General features: G+C 53.1%; 1 protein-coding gene across 5 annotated transcripts in view; it reads right to left on the bottom strand.

Annotated features, from left to right (window-relative positions):
* Positions 1 to 23,011, bottom strand: part of LOC106563289 (mediator of RNA polymerase II transcription subunit 13-like) — a 124,651-nt gene that overhangs the window by 8,780 nt on the left and 92,860 nt on the right. Inside the window, exons 7-22 of one of the 5 annotated variants that reach the window (XM_014128759.3) lie at positions 9,776 to 9,940; positions 8,937 to 9,093; positions 8,689 to 8,793; positions 7,680 to 8,342; positions 7,381 to 7,582; positions 7,211 to 7,286; positions 6,966 to 7,096; positions 6,707 to 6,797; positions 6,224 to 6,444; positions 5,034 to 5,248; positions 3,915 to 4,843; positions 3,279 to 3,458; positions 2,651 to 2,886; positions 2,242 to 2,467; positions 592 to 907; positions 175 to 433 (exon numbers count right to left, since the gene is read on the bottom strand). In XM_014128759.3, the coding sequence (XP_013984234.3) occupies positions 175 to 433; positions 592 to 907; positions 2,242 to 2,467; positions 2,651 to 2,886; positions 3,279 to 3,458; positions 3,915 to 4,843; positions 5,034 to 5,248; positions 6,224 to 6,444; positions 6,707 to 6,797; positions 6,966 to 7,096; positions 7,211 to 7,286; positions 7,381 to 7,582; positions 7,680 to 8,342; positions 8,689 to 8,793; positions 8,937 to 9,093; positions 9,776 to 9,940 (4,172 nt within the window). The remainder of the gene's footprint in view (positions 1 to 174; positions 434 to 591; positions 908 to 2,241; positions 2,468 to 2,650; positions 2,887 to 3,278; positions 3,459 to 3,914; positions 4,844 to 5,033; positions 5,249 to 6,223; positions 6,445 to 6,706; positions 6,798 to 6,965; positions 7,097 to 7,210; positions 7,287 to 7,380; positions 7,583 to 7,679; positions 8,343 to 8,688; positions 8,794 to 8,936; positions 9,094 to 9,775; positions 9,941 to 23,011) is intronic. The other 4 variants (XM_082958168.1, XM_082958165.1, XM_082958166.1 and 1 more) reach the window with 4 other exon arrangements.

Raw genomic sequence — 23,011 nt, 5'->3', positions numbered from 1 at the left:
TCATTACTGTTGGCCTTGATAGAACACACCAGAATACGTCTGAAATGGAACCCTATTCCGTATATAGTACACGTAATTTGAGGGCTCTGGTCAAGAGGAGTGCACTGTACAGGAATGATATAATATTCAACGATACAGAAGCTATAGAGAGTACAGTAGGGTATATGAACCAACCTGTAACACCAGAGCTGGTCTCATGCTCTCCGGCAATGTCTGTAGCATCTCTGTGTAGCAACGCAGCAGCCCTAGTAACCACACACTGCCTGCCTCCACCTCTTCTCCCTCCTCCTCCTCTCCACCTCCTCCGCCATCCCTCACTCCGCCTGAGCACAGGAAGGGGTCCACCACATAGATCACAATGGCTGGGGGGTGGGCGTGGCTATCGGCTGAGTCCGCCAGCGTGGGGATGCCGATTCGCTCCCGCTCCGCCAAACTGGTAAATTAGGCGGATACATGATTAATATCCCAATATCATAACATAGAATACTGAATAATGACATAGAATACTGAATAATGACATAGAATACTGAATAATAACATAGTAATACAAAAGCAATATAGAAGCATATATGCCCTAGCATAGATTTTCACCTCTCAGGGGTCTCTGCTGGCTGGCTGGGTGGGGGTGGTGGTGGTGTGGCATTGGGGGTAGTCTTGGCCTCAGCGGCCCCTCCTTGGGTAATCTCTGCTGGGCCTGGTTGGTCCAAGGCTGCTGCCGTGGGGGTGGTGGTGCTTCCTGAGCTAGGGGCTGCCGCTGGCTCTCCCTCAGCAGGGACCCCGGGGCCAGAGGGGGGCTGGCTGGAGGAGGGGGCAGGCTGGGCTGAGGAGGGCGTAGGGGCTAAGGGAGGCTGATGCTTGGGGGGTATAAACAGACTACTGTCCAAAGACAGGGCAGACAACTGTGGACCTGGGTGGAGGAAAACATAGAGGAGAAGTTAGAGATGAAATGCACGGAGTAGTTTGTGTAATACCAATTTAGTAAGACCTGAAATACAGTACATAACAAAAAGTATGTGGACACCTGCTTGTCGAACATCTCATTCCAAAATCATGGGCATTAATATGGAGTTGGTCCCCCCTTTCCTGCTATAACAGCTTCCACTATTCTGGGAAGGCTTTGCATTCAGCCACAAGAGCATTAGTGAGGTCGGGCACTGATGTTTGGCAATTAGGCCTGGCTCGCAGTTGGCGTGCCAATTCATCCCATAGGTGTTTGATGGGGTGAGGTCAGGGCTCTGTGCAGGCCTGTCAAGTTCTTCCACACCGATCTCGATAAACCATTTCTGTATGAACCTTGCTTTGCACACATTGGCATTGTCATGCTGAAACAGGTAAGGGCCTTCCCCAAACTGTTGCCACAAAGTTGGAAGCACAGAATCATCTAGAATGTCACTGTATGCTGTAGCGTTAAGATTTTCCTTCACTGGAATTAAGGGGCCTAGCTCGAACCATGAAAAACAGCCCCAGACCATTATTCCTCCTCCAAAAAACATTAGAGTTGACACTATACATCGGGAAAGGTATCATTCTCCTGGCATCCACCAAACCCAGATTTGGTGGATGCCAGAAGCATGATTCATCACTCCAGAGATGTCTACTGCTCCAGAGTCCAATGGCGGTGAGCTTTACACCACTCCAGCCGACGCATGGTATAGCGCATGGTGATCTTAGGTTTGTGTGCAGCTGCTCAGCCATGGAAACCCATTTCATGAATATCCTAACAAACAGTTATTCTGCTGACATTGCTTCCACCAGCAGTTTAGAACTCGGTAGTGAGTGTTGCAACCGAGGACAGAGGTTTTTTTACGCGCTACACGCTTCAGCACCCGGCGGTCCTGTTCTGTGAGCTTGTGTGGCCTACCACTTCGCAGCACTTACAGTTGACCGGGGAAGCTCTAGCAGGGCAGAAATTTTATGAACTGACTTGATGGAAAGGTGGCATCCTATGAAGATGCCATGTTGAAAGCCACTGAGCTCTTCGGTAAGGCCATTCTACTGCCAATGTTTGTCTATGGTGATTGCATGGCTGTGTGCTCGATTTTATACATCTGTCAGCAACGGCTATGGCTGTAATAGCCAAATCCACTAATTTGGAGGGGTATCCACATACATTTGTAAATATAGTGTCTCCATAGAGAGTTAGGTCTATATCACATAAACATCACAAGGGGAGGGTTAATAGGTACAGTAGCATAAATGGTAGAATAGAATAGAATGCAATCATAAAGCACAGTTTCTTACCTAGCTGCCTTCTGCAGGCTCGGGCATAGAGTTTAAGTTTTCTGAGGTTGTCGATGTGTTGCTGTCCAGCCCAGGGCCCTGTGAACCACTGGTCTACCTGCTCCTCCTCCTGCCTCTCCTTCTCTTTCTCCTTCTCTGTTTCTGTCTCTGTGTCCACTGCCCCCACACGCACCAGGCCATCTCTGGACACCTTGGCCAGGGGTCTGTGTTTCCCCAACCGGCATGTCTGAAAATGGACACAGGCAGGGGTCAAGGGTTATAGATCATATACGCAGTATCTCACCTTGTTTTCATACATCTTCACACATTTAAACATCTATTGGCAATAACTGTATATTCTGAAAGAAACAAGTAAGAATTTCCTGGACGAGAGGGTTGTGATACAGTAGATGTAGATGACAGGACCTACCTCGTAGACAGCGCTGAGCTCCTGGAAGAAGACTTGTGCCCCAGCCAGCAGGGTGTCAGAGTTGGGACAGAGCACCAGGAAGGCCACGTCTCTCTGTCCCCCGTACGGTTCCAACAGCAGCTTCTCCCAGAAGGGCAGCGCCAGGGGCGACAGCGCCAGAAAGTTACGGTCGTAGTAGTCGTAGTAGCCCAACAACAGGGTGGGAATAGGCAGAGGCTCTGGCGACTCCTCGGACCCTGGTCAGAAGAAAGATGATGCATGTGAGACAATGTACTGCATTATGGGATGCTTGACTGGACTAGCTAAAGGTGAGGTCTAATTTTCTAAAATTCTTATTGGATTACATTTCTCATGTCATCCTTTGTACTGGCAATATCAATATAATAAGGGCTGCTAAGAAACATTGCAAATCAAATATCTTTGTACTGACAATATTGATAATATAACGTAGAGCCTACTCTGTCAGGTCGACTCCAAAACTCCTAATCTTAAATTCACATCTCACATCACATGCTGAAATCCAGACGAAAATCAGGCCCAAAGACATCCACAGTTAATGTGGCTGCTAAAATACACTACAAAGCAAATCACTAGAGACATCAAATGAACAGTGTCCCTGGTGGCTTACCGTAGGAGCCCCGTCCAGCCATCTTGTGGAACTGTTGCCATGTGAGCGGTCCTTGTACGTGCTGGATGTTCTCCCATGTCCGGCCCATCCGTTTCTTCTGGATGGCGTCCTGGAGGTAGGGCTGCAGCGACAGCAGCATACGCACCACGTCCTGGGATGACAGCATACTGATGTCCAGCACTGGGGAGAGACAAGGAGACACACACACACACACACACGAACGAGAACACACACAAATACATACATTACATAAATACACATCATACACATTGAACGTCACATCACACAACAGTCCGAAACTAACAAAGAGAAACATGGATTTAAACTTTGAGTGAATGGATTGATCTTGCTTGTTTTTCCATGATAAGAAATAAAAGGCATTTGTCTCTATAACTCTCTGCAATCAGTTCACCACAGATAGACATCACCACTGGCACCCTCCTACTACTACACTCTTAGAAAAAAGGGTTCCAAAAGGGTTCAGCTGTCCCCATAGGATAACCCTTTTTGGTTCCAGGTAGAACCCTATGGGGACAGCTGAATGAACCCTTTAAGGTTCTAGGTAGCAACTTTTTTCTAAGAGTGTATCATCCCTTGGCATCCTTTTATCATCCCAGCCAGATCACTCCTCCTTACTATTGGTGTGAGGCCAGGAATGTAGAGCACTGCTCCTCACAACAGCCGGATCTACTTTCCCTCCGGCGGGGTTATCCACATACTGCTGTCCCTGTACCAGCGCGTTGTAACACTCCACACACGCATCACTGCCATCCGTCCACTGCTTATCAGCCATCCAGCTCTGGAGCAGGGCCCCCTGGCGGCCGTGGCAGGAGCAGGAAGGAGGGAGGTGCATGGAGGCCAGGGAGGAGATGGGCTGGGAGCACTGCTGCTGGAGGAGCACCATAACAGAGGAAGGGGCAGGGGAGGAGTCCTGGGGGCGCTTGGCCCGGGGGTCTCCCATGGGTGGGTCTCTGCGGCAGAGCGCCAGTCTCCTCTCAGCTGCCTGGCCCACCTCCGAGCCCCTCCCAAAGATGTCCAGCTCGTCCTCCAGGAAGAGGCCCGTGCCGTGGGCCAGCCGGCGGTTGACGATGGCGCTGAAGCCGCACATGCAGCGGTACTGGTCCTCGAGCGTGGAGTCGGGGATGTAAACGCCCACGTCAGCGCCCTTCACATTCATGTTGCAGGCGCAGATGCAGCAGCTGTCAAAGTTGCGGTCTTTGAAGACGTTGAGGACCGAGTCAGAGAGGAGCAGGGCGGCGTACAGGCTGTGGGCCTCGGGTATTGGGGGGCTGGACGTATGGGGCTCAGCTACGGAGCTCATAGGCAGGCTGGTGGAAGGCGTGGAGGTAGGGGAGCTCAGCTCTGTCCCGGTGCCCTCCTGCTTCACCGAGCCCTGCCCGCTGGTCGTGCCAACGCCTCTGGGGGTGCGGGGGGTACGAGGGGTGGGAACAGAGAAGCGGGGGGTGGCAGGGGAGGGCGAGGGGAGGATGCCACCGGTGGTGCCCACGGACAGGGCGCTGGCACTCAACTGGGCATACTCCTGGTCCCCAACACTGGGGACGTTGCTGGAGGACAAACACACAAAGAGGAATTGGTGATCAGACAGACCAAAATACTTATCCCCAAACCTTCAAATTATACTGTCCATAAAAACTCCATAACAGTTTATTGATAGCTGTAAATTCAGCATGGTAACGCTTAATAAATATTTTATGAACATCCATCCACCTTTAATAGAACTGGTACAGTACTTACACATATCCATCTCTGATGAATGGGGTGTGATGAGAGGGTGGCAGGGAGGAGTAGTGCTCCATCTTGGGCAGCAGGGCCCAGGAAGGCCGGTAGTAACACTGGTCAGGCAACTTGAGGGGGGGCAGACACTGGCTGGGGAGGGTCCGCAGCGGAGCAAACATGGAGCAGCCCATCTGTGGCTGGACGGAGGGGACACGGTACACAAATGAGAAGTCCTGAAGAGGGGGATGGGGAAGGAGAGCTCATTGCAAATGGGTCCCCACAGTAACAGGTCACAATGAGAGACAATTAGCACTTAATTAACACTGTCATGAGTTCAAACAGGCTGTGTGAGATTTGAGGTGTATTGAGAGGTTCAGGTATTTGGTTCCACATACCAGTAAGTCCCCTAGCAGGCCAGGTCAGCAGGTACAGTATAAACATGCTACAGCAACATCAGACAAGATCAAACCAGGCAGTAAGGTTTACATTAACACTGGTAGGCTGCATAGTGCCCTGTAGCTACTTTATTTTAAAGGCCCAATGCAGACGTTTTTATATCAATTTAAAATAATTTATGGGTAACCTGTAAGTACCTTACTGTAATAGATTTCCATAAAAATTGATTTTTTGCAAATAACCTTTTCTCAAGCAAGAATTTTGAGAAGACTGTCTGGGAGTGGTCTAAGTGGTGAGGCAAAACTGAAAATGAGATGTTATATGGGGAGAGGTTTGGAACTCTCTTTGTTATTGGTTTATTAACCAATTTACCGCATGGTGATGTCACCACGGAAAGCCGAAACTCCCGCCCATGCAAACCTGCTGATTAGAAGGTCCAGTGTAGATTATATTTTCAACCAGCAACTATAAGGTAATAACACTGGTAAAAAAAATCACACTGTAAGCATTAGTTTCATCACCTGTTGTACAATATGATACAAAAACAGGAAAATTTAATTTGGACTGCACTGGGCCTTTAAGCCTTTTCACCATTCTATCATTAGCCATACCACTAACCATATCTACCAATTTGACAACATCAATAGATTACATGGTGTCACTTTTATGGGACTCATCTCACTTTACAAAGTCAAACATATTCTTTTTTAACATTGTAAAGTAAAACATAATTGTCTGTAATCTACAGTAGTTTTTCTGCACATACTACAGACTTAATCATGTCCATTCCCATTGCTTCTGTGATGCCTCACCTTGATGTCCTCAGGTTTGGGACTGGCCATGCCCTCTTCCACCTCCATCCGGTACTCCTGGAGCTGGGTGGAGGACAGGGGGCCCAGGGGGTGGTCGGAGCCCGCTGAGGGGGCTGGGGGCTCCTGGCTGGGGGTGTCGCGGTATGTCATGATGGGGGAGAAGGCCGGGTGCTGCTCCAGGGAAGGGGGTGTGGGAAACATCCGCTGGAGGTCTGCTACTGCTGAATGGAGAGAGAGAGGGATGGGGGAGGAGATGAGGGGTGGAGAGAGAGGAAGAGAGAGAGAGAGAGAGAGAGAGAGAGAGAGAGATGGACAGCGAGAGACAGGCAGTGAGAGATGAGAGAGACATAGAGAGTGATGATGTGATAGAAGGAGTAGAAAAAACTGATTATTTTTCCCAGGTCACGCTAAACTCAGCTAAGATAACATGCATAAGATAACAAACAAACTGCGGGACATGTGTACATGTAAAGCTGGACTCACTTGAAGGATAGGGCACAGCCACCCTCCCTTCCCTCCGATCTTCACTTCCTGATACCAGGACCCTGGCTGTGTGCTGGTTGGGGCAAGCAGTCTATACATTATTATAAAACACAGATGTAAGTAGCCTTGGATAAAAGCGTTTGCTAAATAACATATATTATGTATTATTGTGATGTTGAGTGTATTACATTTTTGTGTAAAGCGGGAATGAAAATGGAACCGATTTTAGACATGCAGGAATTCTTAGAATGTTTCTCACCCTAAGTTCCTCCTCATCCTCGTCGAAGATGTTCTCCAGGTCTGAGATGAGGACCACCAGATCAGTCTCCCTGGTTAGAGAAGGGTTTTGGGCTTTGGCCGCCGCATCATCGTCCTGCGGTGAGTCATCATCTAGAAACGCACAAACAAGACCATCAAAGACAACGCTCAGAACACACACTGTGTTGGGGAACATTTTTCATTTAGAATAGAATTTGTATATGGTGTCAACATTCAATTCCTCACCAGCTTTGGGAGCAGAGCTAAAGATGGACATTGCGTCTTTCCCATCAGGCAGTGCACCGTTGCTGATCTCCTCTCCCTGGAAGACAGACATACTGTATTTAGTTTCTTCGCCCTTTCTAGCTTGGGTGTCAATCAACAAATGTAACTTTCACTGGTAACAAGAGCCTTACTTTGGGGCCTCTTTTGCTGTGGTCTCGGCCCTGGCCCTTCAGTCTCTTGGAGGTGGGGAAGCTGTACTCGATGTCTCCCTCCTTGAAGTCGTAGGGGTCATCCCCGGGGTCCCCAGGCTGATGCAGGAGACCCAGGGTCTGGATGTGTTCCCTAACGCACGCCTCCGAGATCTTGAAGCGCTTCTGTGTCTGCATGAATAGTCTGGAGGGAAATAAGAAAGAAAACTTAGAGTGATCAAGTCTGTGCGTGTGTGTGTCTTTGAATTAATAATTAATGCACTGATCTCACTCTCTCTCACCTCTTCAGTGCAACTCCCTCAGTGGCCTGCGTCTCTGTCTTTACTTCCACTCTGTCACTGGGGAGCTCTGGAGGCCTGAACTCAGCCTTATCAGCCCTGGGAGTCCTGAAGCCCCTCCACCAGCCTGCCCCAGCCTCCCTCTCCCTGGGCCCCAGAGGGGCTGCATACAGAGCCGTCTCACTGGGCTCCATCACCCCCATCCCTGATGCCCCATCCGGACAGGGGGCCATGCCCACAGAGTTGTCCGGTACCTCAGGGTCCTGTCCCCCCCGTGGATGGGGGCTGAGTGTGGGGGGTAATGGGGAGACAGGGGAGTGGAGCAGGGACTCTGGAGCTTTCCTGCCGGCGGAGAGGGGCTTGGGGTACTTGCAGCTGGGCATGGGATCCAGGGGAGGGTCCAGGCTGACTAGGCCGAGCTGGGACCCTCCAGATGAGTCTTGTTCCAGGCAGGCCTCCTGGCCCACAGAGAGGCGGTGGTGGAAGGGGGTCATGGCGGCGGCTCTCTTCGGCTGTTTGTCGGCTTTCTCAGGCTTGTCCGTGGCCTTGTGCTTGGGCAGGGAGGGAGGAGGGAGGGCCGGGCCAGAGGAGGGGGTGGTGTTGGCACCAGACGGAGGGTTGGCAGAGGAGGTGTTGGTCTGCTGCTGCTGTTTCTGCTGCTTTAACCTTCAGGAAGAGAAACAGGATCAGATGGCAGACAGAACTGGAGTGGCAGGTGAGGATGCTGTTTTTAAAACTTTACGTATATTGTACACGTTCAACTTGTGATAACATATCTGAATCATATCATATAAAAAATACCAACATTCAGAAGACAAATAAATATATTTTCACCATGTTCACATTATTTCTTCACAATCTATTTCAATATGCTTCACATAAGTAGCACCAGAATTTCGGTTAAAAGCAGTGAAATTCCTAAAAATGAAGCCCAGATGTCTAGCTGGCAGGTGCCATGCTGCCGTGCTAAACGGCTGGGGCACTACCCCCAGATGCCAACCCCCGTGCCAACCTGGAGCAGCTGCATGGTGCCCTCTCCTCTGGGTCGGTGAAGTCCCAGGTGGGCACCCCATTTGGCGCCTCCTTCTTTGGCGTCACGCTACTGGGCCCACTGCATCTATGGGCACACAGAGAGGTGTGAGGGCGAAGGTCGTGTCACCGCACATCAACAATAACAATCCCACAGCAGATGCCAGGAGATAAATAGTGCTGAGTCTGGATCAGGGCCCCGGTTAGCCAGCAGCCAATCTGGACACTCACTTGTGTTGCAGTTGGTTGAGATAACACTCCTTCCACGCCTGATGCACCACCTGATTGGTCAGTTTCTTCCCAGAATGCTTTGGGCTGTTGGTGACCCCCATGGCACTCTCCTGGGCAGGGAGGACGCTGGACACCGTTGTCACAAAGCCACTGTCCGCTGAAATAAACAACAGATTACATTATTCAGTGGAGTTTGCTCCCTTTGGCAAGGCTGTGGGTGGATGTTTTAATAGTGCATAGCAGGAGACACTTTACTAGGACTCTTCAGCTATTGAAAATTGCAATAAGACACTCAAGATTTACTCTGCAGCTATAGCGGTGTTTGTTTGTTTGTATCAGCTGTTTTATCTCCTAATTTGTAAGACTTTCATTAAGCAGACTTAATTGAATGTGGATTAGGATGCTGAGGATTCCGTTTCAGTGAGTTACAAACCAATCTCATTTGTCTGCGGTCTTACATCTTCAGCAAAATATCTGAAAGTTCAGCCCAATTCTCAAAGACTTTGTCCTAGATGAGGACTCCATAATACACACAGCAATCAATATAGTAACTTCTATGTGCGTTATTTCATATGAAGCGTATGGATTGAGTAATGAGGAGAATTACATGGATTGTATTGCATTTAGAGTTGAGTCATGAATTGCAGTATTGAGTTGTTTTGTTGAGTAAATAGCGCTGATTCAGAGATTATGTTATTCGTTTTGGGAATGCAATTATTTAGGGTGAATTTCTGGAGTTTTTGGTGGTGACATGGTGTGTGTGTGTGTGGTGTGTGTGTGTGTGTGTGTGTGTGTGTGTGTGTGTGTGTGTGTGTGTGTGTGTGTGTGTGTTTCAGTACCTGAGCAGGGCTGTTCAGGTGAGGTGGGGGGTGTGAGGGGGATGCTGCAGTGGGATGGGTCTCTGCTGCCCCCCTGGGCTCCCGGTGCAGGTGGGGGCTCCTCCACAGGCAGGTCGCCTTGGGCAACCAGCACAAAGGCTGCTGGGTAGATCATCCTCACACCACCTACAAGAAGACAAAATCCCTCCAAACACTCACACCTATACACTCTTATACACGTCACATACTTTTCCTGTAGCCTATACACCCAGGGCTGCAGTGTATTAGCTTATCCTTGCATGGCCTACAGTTGCTGGCTGGTGCTGGGGCTTTGGGAGGTCTGATTTCAAGCAGTCCTAATCAATGATGAGGGGTCAGGCAGCCAGTCAATGGGTTGATTAGACCGTGCTGTGTGTCTGTCACTCCCTGGAGCTTCCTTGAAGTCTCCTCTCCTTTACTCCCCTGTCTTCTCGTCTCCTTTCATTTTCTCTCCTCTCCCCTTTCCCCCCTCCTATCGCCTAGTCTTTCCTCCCCTCCTCTCCCCTAGTCTTTCCTCCCCTCCTCTCCCCTAGTCTTTCCTCCCCTGCTCTCCTCTAGTCTTTCCTCCCCTCCTCTCCCTAGTCTTTCCTCCCCTCCTCTCCCCTAGTCTTTCCTCCCCTCATCTCCTCTAGTCTTTCCTCCCCTCCTATCCCTAGTCTTTCCTCCCCTCCTATCCCCTAGTCTTTCCTCCCCTCCTATCCCCTAGTCTTTCCTCCCCTCCTCTCCCCTAGTCTTTCCTCCCCTCCTATCCCCTAGTCTTTCCTCCCCTCCTATCCCCTAGTCTTTCCTCCCCCTCCTCTCCCCTAGTCTTTCCTCCCCTCCTATCCCCTAGTCTTTCCTCCCCTCCTATCCCCTAGTCTTTCCTCCCCTCCTATCCCCTAGTCTTTCCTCCCCTCCCCTCTATCCTCTAGTCTTTCCTCCCCTCCTATCCCCTAGTCTTTCCTCCCCTCCTCTCCTCTAGTCTTTCCTCCCCTCCTATCCTCTAGTCTTTCCTCCCCTCCTATCCCCTAGTCTTTCCTCCCCTCCCCTCCTCTCCCCTAGTCTTTACTCCCCTCCTATCCCCTAGTCTTTCCTCCCCTCCTCTCCTCTAGTCTTTCCTCCCCTCCCCTCCTATCCTCTAGTCTTTCCTCCCCTCCTATCCCCTAGTCTTTCCTCCCCTCCTATCCCCTAGTCTTTCCTCCCCTCCTATCCCCTAGTCTTTCCTCCCCTCCTATCCCCTAGTCTTTACTCCCCTCCTATCCCCTAGTCTTTCCTCCCCTCCTCTCCCCTAGTCTTTCCTCCCCTCCTCTCCCCTAGTCTTTCCTCCCCTCCTCTCCTCTAGTCTTTCCTCCCCTCCTCTCCCCTAGTCTTTCCTCCCCTCCTATCCCCTAGTCTTTCCTCCCCTCCTCTCCCCTAGTCTTTCCTCCCCTCCTCTCCTCTAGTCTTTCCTCCCCTCATCTCCCCTAGTCTTTCCTCCCCTCCTATCCCCTAGTCTTTCCTCCCCTCCTATCCCCTAGTCTTTCCTCCCCTCCTCTCCTCTAGTCTTTCCTCCCCTCCTCTCCCCTAGTCTTTCCTCCCCTCCTCTCCCCTAGTCTTTCCTCCCCTCCTCTCCTCTAGTCTTTCCTCCCCTCCTATCCCCTAGTCTTTCCTCCCCTCCGATCCCCTAGTCTTTCCTCCCCTCCTATCCCCTAGTCTTTCCTCCGCTTCCTCTCCCCTAGTCTTTCCTCCCCTCCTATCCCCTAGTCTTTCCTCCCCTCCTCTCCTCTAGTCTTTCCTCCCATCCTATCCCCTAGTCTTTCCTCCCCTAGTCTTTCCTCCCCTCCTTTCCCCTAGTCTTTCCTCCCCTTCTATCCCCTAGTCTTTCCTCCCCTCCTATCCCCTAGTCTTTCCTCCCCTCCTCTCCTCTAGTCTTTCCTCCCCTCCTCTCCTCTAGTCTTTCCTCCCCTCCTATCCCCTAGTCTTTCCTCCCCTCCTCTCCTCTAGTCTTTCCTCCCCTCCTATCCCCTAGTCTTTCCTCCCCTCCTATCCTCTAGTCTTTACTCCCCTCCTATCCCCTAGTCTTTCCTCCCCTCCCATCCTCTCCCCTAGTCTTTACTCCCCTCCTATCGCCTAGTCTTTCCTCCCCTCCTCTCCTCTAGTCTTTCCTCCCCTCCCCTCCTCTCCCCTAGTCTTTCCTCCCCTCCTATCCCCTAGTCTTTCCTCCCCTCCTCTCCCCTAGTCTTTCCTCCTCTCCTCTCCTCTAGTCTTTCCTCCCCTCCTCTCCCCTAGTCTTTCCTCCCCTCCTATCCCCTAGTCTTTCCTCCCCTCCTATCCCCTAGTCTTTCCTCCCCTCGTCTCCTCTAGTCTTTCCTCCCCTCCTCTCCCCTAGTCTTTCCTCCCCTCCTCTCCCCTAGTCTTTCCTCCCCTCCTCTCCTCTAGTCTTTCCTCCCCTCCTATCCCCTAGTCGTTCCTCCCCTCCGATCCCCTAGTCTTTCCTCCCCTCCTATCCCCTAGTCTTTCCTCCCCTCCTCTCCCCTAGTCTTTCCTCCCCTCCTATCCCCTAGTCTTTCCTCCCCTCCTCTCCTCTAGTCTTTCCTCCCATCCTATCCCCTAGTCTTTCCTCCCCTCCTATCCCCTAGTCTTTCCTCCCCTCCTCTCCCCTAGTCTTTCCTCCCCTCCTATCCCCTAGTCTTTCCTCCCCTCCTATCCCCTAGTCTTTCCTCCCCTCCTCTCCTCTAGTCTTTCCTCCCCTCCTCTCCTCTAGTCTTTCCTCCCCTCCTATCCCCTAGTCTTTCCTCCCCTCCTCTCCTCTAGTCTTTCCTCCCCTCCTATCCCCTAGTCTTTCCTCCCCTCCTATCCTCTAGTCTTTACTCCCCTCCTATCCCCTAGTCTTTCCTCCCCTCCCCTCCTCTCCCCTAGTCTTTACTCCCCTCCTATCCCCTAGTCTTTCCTCCCCTCCTCTCCTCTAGTCTTTCCTCCCCTCCCCTCCTATCTTCTAGTCTTTCCTCCCCTCCTATCCCCTAGTCTTTCCTCCCCTCCTATCCCCTAGTCTTTCCTCCCCTCCTATCCCCTAGTCTTTCCTCCCCTCCTATCCCCTAGTCTTTCCTCCCCTCCTCTCCCCTAGTCTTTCCTCCCAGTCCCCTAGTCTTTCCTCCCCTCCTCTCCCCTAGTCTTTCCTCCCCTCCTATCCCCTAGTCTTTCCTCCCCTCCTCTCCTCTAGTCTTTCCTCCCCTCCTCTCCCCTAGTCTTTCCTCCCCTCCTTCCCCTAGTCTTTCCTCCCCTCCTCTCCTCTAGTCTTTCCTCCCCTCCTATCCCCTAGTCTTTCCTCCCCTCCTATCCCCTAGTCTTTCCTCCCCTCCTATCCCCTAGTCTTTCCTCCCCTCCTATCCCCTAGTCTTTCCTCCCCTCCTCTCCCCTAGTCTTTCCTCCCCTCCTATCCCCCTCCTATCTTCTAGTCTTTCCTCCCCTCCTATCCCCTAGTCTTTCCTCCCCTCCTATCCCCTAGTCTTCCCTCCCCTCCTATCCCCTAGTCTTTCCTCCCCTCCTATCCCCTAGTCTTTCCTCCCCTCCTACTCCCCTAGTCTTTCCTCCCCTCCTCTCCTCTAGTCTTTCCTCCCCTCCTCTCCTCTAGTCTTTCCTCCCCTCCTATCCCCTAGTCTTTCCTCCCCTCCTCTCCCCTAGTCTTTCCTCCCCTCCTCTCCCCTAGTCTTTCCTCCCCTCCTCTCCTCTAGTCTTTCCTCCCCTCCTATCCCCTAGTCTTTCCTCCCCTCCTATCCCCTAGTCTTTCCTCCCCTCCTCTCCTCTAGTCTTTCCTCCCCTCCTCTCCCCTCTAGTCTTTCCTCCCCTCCTCCCCTAGTCTTTCCTCCCCTCCTCCCCTAGTCTTTCCTCCCCTCCTATCCCCTAGTCTTTCCTCCCCTCCTATCCCCTAGTCTTTCCTCCCCTCCCCTCCTATCCCCTAGTCTTTCCTCCCCTCCTATCCCCTAGTCTTTCCTCCCCTCCTATCCCCTAGTCTTTCCTCCCCTCCTATCCCCTAGTCTTTCCTCCCCTCCTCTCCCCTAGTCTTTCCTCCCCTCCTATCCCCTAGTCTTTCCTCCCCTCCTATCCCCTAGTCTTTCCTCCCCTCCTCTCCCCTAGTCTTTCCTCCCCTCCTATCCCCTAGTCTTTCCTCCCCTCCTATCCCCTAGTCTTTCCTCCCCTCCTCTCCTCTAGTCTTTCCTCCCCTCCTCTCCTCTAGTCTTTCCTCCCCTCCTATCCCCTAGTCTTTCCTCCCCTCCTCTCCTCTAGTCTTTCCTCCCCTCCTATCCCCTAGTCTTTCCTCCCCTCCTATCCTCTAGTCTTTACTCCCCTCCTATCCCCTAGTCTTTCCTCCCCTCCCCTCCTATCCTCTAATCTTTCCTCCCCTCCTCTCCTCTAGTCTTTCCTCCCCTCCTATCCCCTAGTCTTTCCTCCCCCCTATCCCCTAGTCTTTCCTCCCCTCCTCTCCTCTAGTCTTTACTCCCCTCCTATCCCCTAGTCTTTACTCCCCTCCTATCCTCTAGTCTTTCCTCCCCTCCTCTCCTCTAGTCTTTCCTCCCCTCCCCTCCTATCCCCTAGTCTTTCCTCCCCTCCTATCCCCTAGTCTTTCCTCCCCTCCTATCCCCTAGTCTTTCCTCCCCTCCTCTCCTCTAGTCTTTCCTCCCCTCCTAGCCCCTAGTCTTTCCTCCCCTCCTATCCCCTAGTCTTTCCTCCCCTCCTCTCCTCTAGTCTTTACTCCCCTCCTATCCCCTAGTCTTTCCTCCCCTCCCCTCCTCTCCCCTAGTCTTTACTCCCCTCCTATCCCCTAGTTTTTCCTCCCCTCCTCTCCTCTAGTCTTTACTCCCCTCCTATCCCCTAGTCTTTCCTCCCCTCCCCTCCTATCCTCTAGTCTTTCCTCCCCTCCTATCCCCTAGTCTTTCCTCCCCTCCTCTCCTCTAGTCTTTCCTCCCATCCTATCCCCTAGTCTTTCCTCCCCTCTTATCCCCTAGTCTTTCCTCCCCTCCTCTCCCCTAGTCTTTCCTCCCCTCCTATCCCCTAGTCTTTCCTCCCCTCCTATCCCCTAGTTTTTCCTCCCCTCCTCTCCTCTAGTCTTTCCTCCCCTCCTCTCCTCTAGTCTTTCCTCCCCTCCTATCCCCTAGTCTTTCCTCCCCTCCTCTCCTCTAGTCTTTCCTCCCCTCCTATCCCCTAGTCTTTCCTCCCCTCCTATCCTCTAGTCTTTACTCCCCTCCTATCCCCTAGTCTTTCCTCCCCTCCCCTCCTCTCCCCTAGTCTTTACTCCCCTCCTATCCCCTAGTCTTTCCTCCCCTCCTCTCCTCTAGTCTTTCCTCCCCTCCCCTCCTATCCACTAGTCTTTCCTCCCCTCCTATCCCCTAGTCTTTCCTCCCCTCCTATCCCCTAGTCTTTCCTCCCCTCCTATCCCCTAGTCTTTCCTCCCCTCCTATCCCCTAGTCTTTACTCCACTCCTATCCCCTAGTCTTTCCTCCCCTCCTCTCCCCTAGTCTTTCCTCCCCTCCTATCCCCTAGTCTTTCCTCCCCTCCTCTCCTCTAGTCTTTCCTCCCCTCCTCTCCCCTAGTCTTTCCTCCCCTCCTATCCCCTAGTCTTTCCTCCCGTCCTCTCCCCTAGTCTTTCCTCCCCTCCTCTCCTCTAGTCTTTCCTCCCCTCCTCTCCCCTAGTCTTTCCTCCCCTCCTATCCCCTAGTCTTTCCTCCCCTCCTATCCCCTAGTCTTTCCTCCCCTCCTCTCCTCTAGTCTTTCCTCCCCTCCTCTCCCCTAGTCTTTCCTCCCCTCCTCTCCCCTAGTCTTTCCTCCCCTCCTCTCCCCTAGTCTTTCCTCCCCTCCTCTCCTCTAGTCTTTCCTCCCCTCCTATCCCCTAGTCTTTCCTCCCCTCCTATCCCCTAGTCTTTCCTCCCCTCCTATCCCCTAGTCTTTCCTCCCCTCCTCTCCCCTAGTCTTTCCTCCCCTCCTATCCCCTAGTCTTTCCTCCCCTCCTCTCCTCTTGTCTTTCCTCCCCTCCTATCCCCTAGTCTTTTCTCCCCTCCTATCCCCTAGTCTTTCCTCCCCTCCTCTCCCCTAGTCTTTCCTCCCCTCCTATCCCCTAGTCTTTCCTCCCCTCCTATCCCCTAGTCTTTCCTCCCCTCCTCTCCTCTAGTCTTTCCTCCCCTCCTCTCCTCTAGTCTTTCCTCCCCTCCTATCCCCTAGTCTTTCCTCCCCTCCTCTCCTCTAGTCTTTCCTCCCCTCCTATCCCCTAGTCTTTCCTCCCCTCCTATCCTCTAGTCTTTACTCCCCTCCTATCCCCTAGTCTTTCCTCCCCTCCCCTCCTATCCTCTAATCTTTCCTCCCCTCCTCTCCTCTAGTCTTTCCTCCCCTCCTATCCCCTAGTCTTTCCTCCCCCCTATCCCCTAGTCTTTCCTCCCCTCCTCTCCTCTAGTCTTTACTCCCCTCCTATCCCCTAGTCTTTACTCCCCACCTATCCTCTAGTCTTTCCTCCCCTCCTCTCCTCTAGTCTTTCCTCCCCTCCCCTCCTATCCCCTAGTCTTTCCTCCCCTCCTATCCCCTAGTCTTTCCTCCCCTCCTCTCCTCTAGTCTTTCCTCCCCTCCTAGCCCCTAGTCTTTCCTCCCCTCCTATCCCCTAGTCTTTCCTCCCCTCCTCTCCTCTAGTCTTTACTCCCCTCCTATCCCCTAGTCTTTCCTCCCCTCCCCTCCTCTCCCCTAGTCTTTACTCCCCTCCTATCCCCTAGTTTTTCCTCCCCTCCTCTCCTCTAGTCTTTACTCCCCTCCTATCCCCTAGTCTTTCCTCCCCTCCCCTCCTATCCTCTAGTCTTTCCTCCCCTCCTATCCCCTAGTCTTTCCTCCCCTCCTCTCCCCTAGTCTTTCCTCCCCTCCTATCCCCTAGTCTTTCCTCCCCTCCTATCCCCTAGTCTTTCCTCCCCTCCTCTCCCTAGTCTTTCCTCCCCTCCTCTCCCCTAGTCTTTCCTCCCCTCCTTCTCCTCTCCCCTAGTCTTTCCTCCCCTCCTCTCCTCTAGTCTTTCCTCCCCTCCTATCCCCTAGTCTTTCCTCCCCTCCTATCCCCTAGTCTTTCCTCCCCTCCTCTCCCCTAGTCTTTCCTCCCCTCCTATCCCCTAGTCTTTCCTCCCCTCCTCTCCTCTTGTCTTTCCTCCCCTCCTATCCCCTAGTCTTTCCTCCCCTCCTATCCCCTAGTCTTTCCTCCCCTCCTCTCCCCTAGTCTTTCCTCCCCTCCTATCCCCTAGTCTTTCCTCCCCTCCTATCCCCTAGTCTTTCCTCCCCTCCTCTCCTCTAGTCTTTCCTCCCCTCCTCTCCTCTAGTCTTTCCTCCCCTCCTATCCCCTAGTCTTTCCTCCCCTCCTCTCCTCTAGTCTTTCCTCCCCTCCTATCCCCTAGTCTTTCCTCCCCTCCTATCCTCTAGTCTTTCCTCCCCTCCTATCCCCTAGTCTTTCCTCCCCTCCTCCCCTATCTTTCCTCCCCTCCTCTCCCTAGTCTTTCCTCCCCTCCTATCCCCTAGTCTTTCCTCCCCCCTATCCCCTAGTCTTTCCTCCCCTCCTCTCCTCTAGTCTTTACTCCCCTCCTATCCCCTAGTCTTTACTCCCCTCCTATCCTCTAGTCTTTCCTCCCCTCCTCTCCTCTAGTCTTTCCTCCCCTCCCCTCCTATCCCCTAGTCTTTCCTCCCCTCCTATCCCCTAGTCTTTCCTCCCCTCCTATCCCCTAGTCTTTCCTCCCCTCCTCTCCTCTAGTCTTTCCTCCCCTCCTATCCCCTAGTCTTTCCTCCCCTCCTCTCCCCTAGTCTTTCGTCCCCTCCTATCCCCTAGTCTTTCCTCCCCTCCTATCCCCTAGTCTTTCCTCCCCTCCTCTCCTCTAGTCTTTCCTCCCCTCCTCTCCTCTAGTCTTTCCTCCCCTCCTATCCCCTAGTCTTTCCTCCCCTCCTCTCCTCTAGTCTTTCCTCCCCTCCTATCCCCTAGTCTTTCCTCCCCTCTTCCCTAGTCTTTCCTCCCCTCCTCTCCTCTAGTCTTTACTCCCCTCCTATCCCCTAGTCTTTCCTCCCCTCCCCTCCTCTCCCCTAGTCTTTACTCCCCTCCTATCCCCTAGTTTTTCCTCCCCTCCTCTCCTCTAGTCTTTACTCCCCTCCTATCCCCTAGTCTTTCCTCCCCTCCCCTCCTATCCTCTAGTCTTTCCTCCCCTCCTATCCCCTAGTCTTTCCTCCCCTCCTCTCCTCTAGTCTTTCCTCCCATCCTATCCCCTAGTCTTTCCTCCCCTCTTATCCCCTAGTCTTTCCTCCCCTCCTCTCCCCTAGTCTTTCCTCCCCTCCTATCCCCTAGTCTTTCCTCCCCTCCTATCCCCTAGTTTTTCCTCCCCTCCTCTCCTCTAGTCTTTCCTCCCCTCCTCTCCTCTAGTCTTTCCTCCCCTCCTATCCCCTAGTCTTTCCTCCCCTCCTCTCCTCTAGTCTTTCCTCCCCTCCTATCCCCTAGTCTTTCCTCCCCTCCTATCCTCTAGTCTTTACTCCCCTCCTATCCCCTAGTCTTTCCTCCCCTCCCCTCCTCTCCCCTAGTCTTTACTCCCCTCCTATCCCCTAGTCTTTCCTCCCCTCCTCTCCTCTAGTCTTTCCTCCCCTCCCCTCCTATCCACTAGTCTTTCCTCCCCTCCTATCCCCTAGTCTTTCCTCCCCTCCTATCCCCTAGTCTTTCCTCCCCTCCTATCCCCTAGTCTTTCCTCCCCTCCTATCCCCTAGTCTTTCCTCCCCTCCTATCCCCTAGTCTTTCCTCCCCTCCTCTCCCCTAGTCTTTCCTCCCCTCCTATCCCCTAGTCTTTCCTCCCCTCCTCTCCCCTAGTCTTTCCTCCCCTCCTCTCCCCTAGTCTTTCCTCCCCTCCTCTCCCCTAGTCTTTCCTGCCCTCCTATCCCCTAGTCTTTCCTCCCGTCCTCTCCCCTAGTCTTTCCTCCCCTCCTCTCCTCTAGTCTTTCCTCCCCTCCTCTCCCCTAGTCTTTCCTCCCCTCCTCTCCCCTAGTCTTTCCTCCCCTCCTATCCCCTAGTCTTTCCTCCCCTCCTCTCCTCTAGTCTTTCCTCCCCTCCTCTCCCCTAGTCTTTCCTCCCCTCCTCTCCCCTAGTCTTTCCTCCCCTCCTCTCCTCTAGTCTTTCCTCCCCTCCTATCCCCTAGTCTTTCCTCCCCTCCTTCTAGTTTTTCCTCCCCTCCCCTCCTCTCCCCTAGTCTTTACTCCCCTCCTATCCCCTAGTTTTTTCCTCCCCTCCTCTCCTCTAGTCTTTACTCCCCTCCTATCCCCTAGTCTTTCCTCCCCTCCCCTCCTATCCTCTAGTCTTTACTCCCCTCCTATCCCCTAGTCTTTCCTCCCCCTCCCCTCCTCTCCCCTAGTCTTTACTCCCCTCCTATCCCCTAGTCTTTCCTCCCCTCCTCTCCTCTAGTCTTTCCTCCCCTCCCCTCCTATCCACTAGTCTTTCCTCCCCTCCTATCCCCTAGTCTTTCCTCCCCTCCTATCCCCTAGTCTTTCCTCCCCTCCTATCCCCTAGTCTTTCCTCCCCTCCTATCCCCTAGTCTTTACTCCACTCCTATCCCCTAGTCTTTCCTCCCCTCCTCTCCCCTAGTCTTTCCTCCCCTCCTATCCCCTAGTCTTTCCTCCCCTCCTCTCCTCTAGTCTTTCCTCCCCTCCTCTCCCCTAGTCTTTCCTCCCCTCCTATCCCCTAGTCTTTCCTCCCGTCCTCTCCCCTAGTCTTTCCTCCCCTCCTCTCCTCTAGTCTTTCCTCCCCTCCTCTCCCCTAGTCTTTCCTCCCCTCCTATCCCCTAGTCTTTCCTCCCCTCCTATCCCCTAGTCTTTCCTCCCCTCCTCTCCTCTAGTCTTTCCTCCCCTCCTCTCCCCTAGTCTTTCCTCCCCTCCTCTCCCCTAGTCTTTCCTCCCCTCCTCTCCTCTAGTCTTTCCTCCCCTCCTATCCCCTAGTCTTTCCTCCCCTCCTATCCCCTAGTCTTTCCTCCCCTCCTATCCCCTAGTCTTTCCTCCCCTCCTCTCCCCTAGTCTTTCCTCCCCTCCTATCCCCTAGTCTTTCCTCCCCTCCTCTCCTCTTGTCTTTCCTCCCCTCCTATCCCCTAGTCTTTTCTCCCCTCCTATCCCCTAGTCTTTCCTCCCCTCCTCTCCCCTAGTCTTTCCTCCCCTCCTATCCCCTAGTCTTTCCTCCCCTCCTATCCCCTAGTCTTTCCTCCCCTCCTCTCCTCTAGTCTTTCCTCCCCTCCTCTCCTCTAGTCTTTCCTCCCCTCCTATCCCCTAGTCTTTCCTCCCCTCCTCTCCTCTAGTCTTTCCTCCCCTCCTATCCCCTAGTCTTTCCTCCCCTCCTATCCTCTAGTCTTTACTCCCCTCCTATCCCCTAGTCTTTCCTCCCCTCCCCTCCTATCCTCTAATCTTTCCTCCCCTCCTCTCCTCTAGTCTTTCCTCCCCTCCTATCCCCTAGTCTTTCCTCCCCCCTATCCCCTAGTCTTTCCTCCCCTCCTCTCCTCTAGTCTTTACTCCCCTCCTATCCCCTAGTCTTTACTCCCCACCTATCCTCTAGTCTTTCCTCCCCTCCTCTCCTCTAGTCTTTCCTCCCCTCCCCTCCTATCCCCTAGTCTTTCCTCCCCTCCTATCCCCTAGTCTTTCCTCCCCTCCTCTCCTCTAGTCTTTCCTCCCCTCCTAGCCCCTAGTCTTTCCTCCCCTCCTATCCCCTAGTCTTTCCTCCCCTCCTCTCCTCTAGTCTTTACTCCCCTCCTATCCCCTAGTCTTTCCTCCCCTCCCCTCCTCTCCCCTAGTCTTTACTCCCCTCCTATCCCCTAGTTTTTCCTCCCCTCCTCTCCTCTAGTCTTTACTCCCCTCCTATCCCCTAGTCTTTCCTCCCCTCCCCTCCTATCCTCTAGTCTTTCCTCCCCTCCTATCCCCTAGTCTTTCCTCCCCTCCTCTCCCCTAGTCTTTCCTCCCCTCCTATCCCCTAGTCTTTCCTCCCCTCCTATCCCCTAGTCTTTCCTCCCCTCCTCTCCTCTAGTCTTTCCTCCCCTCCTCTCCCCTAGTCTTTCCTCCCCTCCTCTCCCCTAGTCTTTCCTCCCCTCCTCTCCTCTAGTCTTTCCTCCCCTCCTATCCCCTAGTCTTTCCTCCCCTCCTATCCCCTAGTCTTTCCTCCCCTCCTATCCCCTAGTCTTTCCTCCCCTCCTCTCCCCTAGTCTTTCCTCCCCTCCTATCCCCTAGTCTTTCCTCCCCTCCTCTCCTCTTGTCTTTCCTCCCCTCCTATCCCCTAGTCTTTCCTCCCCTCCTCTCCCCTAGTCTTTCCTCCCCTCCTCTCCCCTAGTCTTTCCTCCCCTCCTATCCCCTAGTCTTTCCTCCCCTCCTATCCCCTAGTCTTTCCTCCCCTCCTCTCCTCTAGTCTTTCCTCCCCTCCTCTCCTCTAGTCTTTCCTCCCCTCCTATCCCCTAGTCTTTCCTTCCCTCCTCTCCTCTAGTCTTTCCTCCCCTCCTATCCCCTAGTCTTTCCTCCCCTCCTATCCTCTAGTCTTTACTCCCCTCCTATCCCCTAGTCTTTCCTCCCCTCCCCTCCTATCCTCTAGTCTTTCCTCCCCTCCTCTCCTCTAGTCTTTCCTCCCCTCCTATCCCCTAGTCTTTCCTCCCCCCTATCCCCTAGTCTTTCCTCCCCTCCTCTCCTCTAGTCTTTACTCCCCTCCTATCCCCTAGTCTTTACTCCCCTCCTATCCTCTAGTCTTTCCTCCCCTCCTCTCCTCTAGTCTTTCCTCCCCTCCCCTCCTATCCCCTAGTCTTTCCTCCCCTCCTATCCCATAGTCTTTCCTCCCCTCCTATCCCCTAGTCTTTCCTCCCCTCCTCTCCTCTAGTCTTTCCTCCCCTCCTAGCCCCTAGTCTTTCCTCCCCTCCTATCCCCTAGTCTTTCCTCCCCTCCTCTCCTCTAGTCTTTACTCCCCTCCTATCCCCTAGTCTTTCCTCCCCTCCCCTCCTCTCCCCTAGTCTTTACTCCCCTCCTATCCCCTAGTTTTTCCTCCCCTCCTCTCCTCTAGTCTTTACTCCCCTCCTATCCCCTAGTCTTTCCTCCCCTCCCCTCATATCCTCTAGTCTTTCCTCCCCTCCTATCCCCTAGTCTTTCCTCCCCTCCTATCCCCTAGTCTTTCCTCCCCTCCTCTCCTGTAGTCTTTCCTCCCCTCCTCTCCCCTAGTCTTTCCTCCCCTCCTATCCCCTAGTCTTTCCTCCCCTCCTCTCCCCTAGTCTTTCCTCCCCTCCTCTCCTCTAGTCTTTCCTCCCCTCCTCTCCCCTAGTCTTTCCTCCCCTCCTATCCCCTAGTCTTTCCTCCCCTCCTATCCCCTAGTCTTTCCTCCCCTCCTATCCCCTAGTCTTTCCTCCCCTCCTCTCCCCTAGTCTTTACTCCCCTCCTATCCCCTAGTCTTTCCTCCCCTCCTCTCCCCTAGTCTTTCCTCCCCTCCTATCCCCTAGTCTTTCCTCCCCTCCTCTCCTCTAGTCTTTCCTCCCCTCCTCTTCTCTCGTCTTTACTCCCCTCCTATCCCCTAGTCTTTCCCCCCTCCTATCCCCTAGTCTTTCCTCCCCTCCTCTCCCCTAGTCTTTAGTCCCCTCCTATCCCCTAGTCTTTCCTCCCCTCCTCTCCCCTAGTCTTTCCTCCCCTCCTATCCCCTAGTCTTTCCTCCCCTCCTCTCCCCTAGTCTTTCCTCCCCTCCTCTCCCCTAGTCTTTAGTCCCCTCCTATCCCCTAGTCTTTCCTCCCCTCCTCTCCCCTAGTCTTTCCCCCCTCCTATCCCCTAGTCTTTACTCCCCTCCTCTCCTCTAGTCTTTACTCCCCTCCTATCCCCTAGTCTTTACTCCCCTCCTATCCCCTAGTCTTTCCTCCCATCCTATCCCCTAGTCTTTCCTCCCCTCCCCTCCTCTCCTCTAGTCTTTACTCCTTACCTCAATGCACCCTGAGAGACAACACTAGTCCCTTAAGAACTCTGGATCCACCACTTATTAACCACCTCCAGTACTATTTATCCTCATACAGACAACGGCTAATCGAAGCTGAGACTAAAATCGCTGTTGTTTCCTGTTGTTCCCTCTTTATGTCTGATAACAATAATACATTTCAGTAACACAATAAAAAATACTCTTGACCAATAGCCTATTCTCACCTATAGCATATTGTTCATATACAGTGTATATATAAACAGCAAAGTGTGTCCATTCAGTTACATGCAAAGGTGGCAAGAGTTTTTGGAGTG

Source organism: Salmo salar, chromosome 11 (genome assembly GCF_965601325.2).
Source record: "Salmo salar chromosome 11, fSalSal1, whole genome shotgun sequence".
NCBI classification, from domain to species: Eukaryota; Metazoa; Chordata; class Actinopteri; order Salmoniformes; family Salmonidae; genus Salmo; species Salmo salar.
This window is presented reverse-complemented; position numbering and strand designations above follow the sequence as displayed.